Here is a 4787-nt window from a genome sequence, read left to right as displayed (position 1 = left end):
TTTTAGGGGGAAATATTTATACATTAAATTTACAGCTATTAGATTTACACAATTAATACTCTATATATTCAGTTGGAACCTCTTTCCCCATGAACTACATTCTGTGCAGCACTTCACAAAAATCTTTGACAAAACTAACAAGAAAAAATATAATGAAATGCAAGAAAATAAAGAGAGAAAAGATTAAATTCAAGCCGAAGGATTCATAGAGCTACTCGAACTCAACTTGAACTGAAAAATGCAGGTTTCTTCGGAGATTTGCTTGGGTTGTGCCGGAACCAATGCTATATTGTTTGAGTTCCAGAACTGATGATCACTACTCTTGATGATCTCTTCTCCATAAACCCATTCTTCATCTTCTTTTTTGTAATCGAAACCACCGTTTTCGGAGCAAGAAACCGTGACGTTGTTTCTCCAGTTCCACCAGATTCTGAGCATGATATATATGAAGAAGAGACATATTAGAGTGGAAGTGAACACGATGGCCACTATGATACCCGCTACTTGAGATTCTGAGAGCCACTTTCTCTCGTGTAGCGACGATTCCGAACAAGGTACTAATGGTGGGCCGCATAGTTTCTTATTGCCTTGGAAAGAACTGAGTGGGAATCCTGAAAAGGTTGAAGGAAGCTGGCCATGGAGATGATTGTTTGACAGGTTAAGTCTGTGGAGACTCGATAACTTTCTGAGGGAGGATGGGATTGTCCCTTCGATTTGATTTGAAGAAAGATTCAATCTTTCTAGCTTCACTAGATCTCCAATGGATGAAGGAATTTCACCTGAGAGTTGGTTGAAACTTAGGTCTAAAATGACTTGTAACTCGCTTAAGGTGCCTATCTCGGGAGGTATGGGACCGGTTAGCTTGTTTTCTGAGAGCCTGAGCTCGTATAGTTTCTTGCACTGCTGGATTGTTGGAGGGATTGAACCGCATAGCTCATTTTTTCTGAGATTCAGGACGTTTAAAAGGTTTAAGTTTCCAATCTCTGAGGGGATGGAACCTGATAATCTGTTGCTATGTAAAGAAAGTTTTAGCAATCTGGAGCAGTTTCCAATTTCAGGTGGCACTGTACCATTGAAGTTATTAGATGAAAGATCAAGTTCTCCTAGTTCTTGAAGGCTTCCCAACCATTTAGGAATCATCCCAGAAAATTGGTTATCATTGAGGAGAAGATGGCCAAGATTCCTCAAGTTTAAAAGCCCAGGTTTCATCAAGATCACCGGTTAGATTGTTGAACGATAGATCAAGAAAACGAAGCTGTTTAAGCTGGCCAAACACAGTAGGGATATTACCAACAAGAAAATTGTTTGCTAGGCGAATGCGAATCAGGTTCTTAGACATGGCTAGTTCTGGAGGAATCCTGTCTAAGAAACTATTGCTCGTTAAGTCTAGAGCGGTTAAAGAATTTGAACCGGTAAGAGGAGAAATGCTTCCACTAAACCGGTTATTCGAAAAGTTGATGATTTTAAGCTTTTTGAGATTGAAGAGTGATTCAGGAAGTTGACCAGATAGTGAATTGTTGTAAAGAGTAACAAGAAACAGCTCAGAAAGCATCCCAAAAGTCGATGGCAGCGGTCCCGAGAGCTTGTTATCAGCTAAAGCAAGCCTTTGAAGCTTTCTGCAGTAACCCAAACTTGATGGAATAGAACCGGCCAATTCATTCTGCCTCAGCTGAAGGATAACAAGATTCTTAAGCTTCCCAATTGTTGGAGGGATGGCTCCCGAAAAATGGTTTCCAAAGAAATCAATCTCAGTTAAGCTCATACAATTTGTTAGCTCTCTTGGAATGTCTCCTGACATTTGGTTATCATAAAGGTACAAAACGCGCAATTTCTCCAGTTTTCCAATTTCTGCTGGAATCCCATCTCTGAGCATGTTACCAAAGAGGATCAAACTTTCCAAGTTGCTCAAATTCCCTATCTCAGGAGGTAGAGCCCCCGCGAAGCTATTGTTGTTGAGCAAAAGATCGGTAAGGCCACCAAGCTTGCCAAGATCCGACGGTAGTGGCCCGCCAAAGTTGTTTCCAGAGAGCTCTAACTGTTGAATGGATGAACAATTCAGGATCTCCAATGGGAAGTTCCCTGATAGCTCGTTTTGATCAAGAAAAACCTTACTTAAAACTGAGTTCTTGGGGCAAAAATTGTCCCGGATGGTGCCTGTTAAGAGGTTGTGAGACAGCACTAGAACTTCAAGGCTCTTTAACTCAGAGTTGAGTAGAGGAATGATCCCTGATAGGTTGTTATAGGATAAGTCCAGTGTCTGTAACTGAACCAATCTGTTGAGCTTCGCTGGTATTTCACCTCCTAGTCCATTTCCTTGCAAATTCAAGTACTTCAAATTCGAAAGCCGGCTCAAATCAACTGGGATATGTCCAGAAAGGCTGTTGTTTCCCAAGTTTAAGATTTGAAGAGATGCAAGATTGGAAATTGAACCGGGAATCACCCCTTCAATCCTATTGTTCGATGCAGCCAAATTCTGCAACTCAATGCATTCACCAATCTCTTCTGGTATAACTCCACCAATGCTATTCTTCTGCAAATCAAGAAACTTGAGATTCTTCAACTTCCCAAATTCTTTGGGTATACTTCCATTGAACTGGCAATAAGCAAGGCCCAACACCTGCAACTCTGTCAAGTTACCGATGCTCGGTACCACTTGGCCGGTCAGAAAATTGTCTCCTATTCGAAGAACTTGGAGCTTCTTCAAGAGGCCAATCTCTTCAGGGATAGAATCGGTGAGATAGTTCGAGAAAAGCTTCAATTCCCTCAAGTTTTGAAGATTCCCAATACCAGAAGGAATAGGACCTGTGAGAGAGTTTGCCGATAAGTCCAAATCCTCAAGAAAGAGGAGCTTTGAGAATTCTTGAGATATGGAGCCTTTTAGCCTGGAATGGGACAGATTTAGAGACAAAACGTTGTTTTGATCTTCTGTACACGTGACTCCATTCCAAGAACACATGCTAGTCTCTTGAATCCAGTTGTCAAGAACTCCCAAGGAATCGACAAATTCTGATTTTATTCTAAGGAGCCAGAAGGAATCAGAGGTATCATCTCCAAGAACGGGAGTAGAAAAAGGTGAAAAGATAGAGAAAAAAAATATCATCACACAAAAACAGAAGAATCCCATCTCAAAACATGTGACAGGAAACAGCTTCTACAGCAGAAGTATCAAATATCTGAAACTAAAAGGTACATGAGATTGAATGTGAGTGAGCAAGAAACAGAAGAAATTCAAACTCTTGGAGGATTTGAAGAAGGAAAAACCGAAACATGTTTGGATTTTAGAAGAATGGATTGATCCCAGAAAGAAAAATTCTGAGCATGGAGATTATATATAGATTCATGAAAGCTTGAACTCATTCTTTAATATTTACTCTCACCATTTACTCTTCTTTTTTTTTTTTTTTTTTGAGATTTTGGCAAAAGCTGCGGCGCTTTTAAATTATCCACACTTAAAAAAATGTGATCATTAGGTGCATTTTGCTTGATTAAAAAATAGAAATGAATTATTTATATTTTTAAAATTTAAATGGATGTGATATTGATCGGATTCAATAATTACTCTCGCTAGGTGAACAATCGAAATATGAGACTTAGAATGTACGATTTAAAATATTTCAGTTATAGCTCTATCAAATCTATAAGTTTTGGTAAAATAACAAATGTTCAGTCTTACAATTGGTGTAAAAATCACAGCTAGAATCACAAGTTCAATTTTCATGTATAGAAATGAGTAATGATAATTGATAAGATGATTGTTGAGATGTAATAACTGTTGATGTTAGAAGAACAATCGAAATAAGACAACTAGACTATTGTCCGATTTCAAAAAAATTTATACTATATATATGTATATACACACACATATATATACACACACTTTTATAATCACATCCATTTGGGTAACAATCATATTTTTTTTATGTGAAACTATATAAAAAATGAAAGTCTAATTATATATGTTATGATTCATAAATCAATCCATCAAATTTTGTGGTTATGTTCTAGTGATGTGGAGGTACCACAAAAACCAATCATGAAGTTATTTAGTGGCTTTTGAGGTGAAATAATGAGGATTGATTTTTTTTTAAAAAAATAAATTATGAAAATAAAATATAAAATATCCATAGGAGAAATATAGGGATCCCCCACGAGAACACCTTAGTAAAATAGAAATATTAGGTGGGGATCTCCCTAAGTCTCTGCTTTATGTCACACTCGAATGGGATATCAGCAAAATTCTAATATAGACGGAAAAGTGTTGATTGAATATAATATATATATAGTTTGGCAAAAATTTGTGTGAGACGGTCTTACGGGTCGAATTTTGTGATACAGATCTTTTATTTGGGTCATCCATGAAAAAATATTACTTTTTATGCTAAGAATATTATTTTTTATTGTTAATATCGGTAGTGTTGACACGTATCACAGATAAAGATACGTGAGACCGTCTCACAAGATATCTACTCATATAATTTTGACATATTGTATATATATTGTGAACACTTATATGTGCATCGATGAGTAATATTCACCTATTAATGAAATATATCAAAATTGTATATATAATATATTGTTATTATCTAATCGTTGCTCGTATAATTGTGCACGATAAATATACATCATATCAAAATTTATATATATATATATTTAATGCTGAGAATCTATTTTAATATATTTAATTTAGTTTGACTTGCAGACATGAGGTCAAATAACATCACCGATTGTCAACTTAATTGGTACAATTCCATTATTTGAATGGTCTTATTAACATTTTTAAAAAGTTA

At 36.4% G+C, this 4787-nt stretch overlaps 1 protein-coding gene across 1 annotated transcript; it reads right to left on the bottom strand.

Moving 5' to 3' along the window:
- On the bottom strand, positions 1-3338 carry LOC142520643 (uncharacterized). The gene is given in 2 exon segments (XM_075623718.1): positions 1-1206; positions 1208-3338. Coding segments are annotated over 2 exon segments (2934 nt in total). The 5' UTR covers positions 3125-3338; the 3' UTR covers positions 1-189.
- Between the last annotated feature and the right edge of the window lie 1449 nt (positions 3339-4787).

The sequence above is a fragment of the Primulina tabacum genome, chromosome 12 (genome assembly GCF_025594145.1).
Source record: "Primulina tabacum isolate GXHZ01 chromosome 12, ASM2559414v2, whole genome shotgun sequence".
Classification (NCBI taxonomy): domain Eukaryota; kingdom Viridiplantae; phylum Streptophyta; class Magnoliopsida; order Lamiales; family Gesneriaceae; genus Primulina; species Primulina tabacum.
This window is presented reverse-complemented; position numbering and strand designations above follow the sequence as displayed.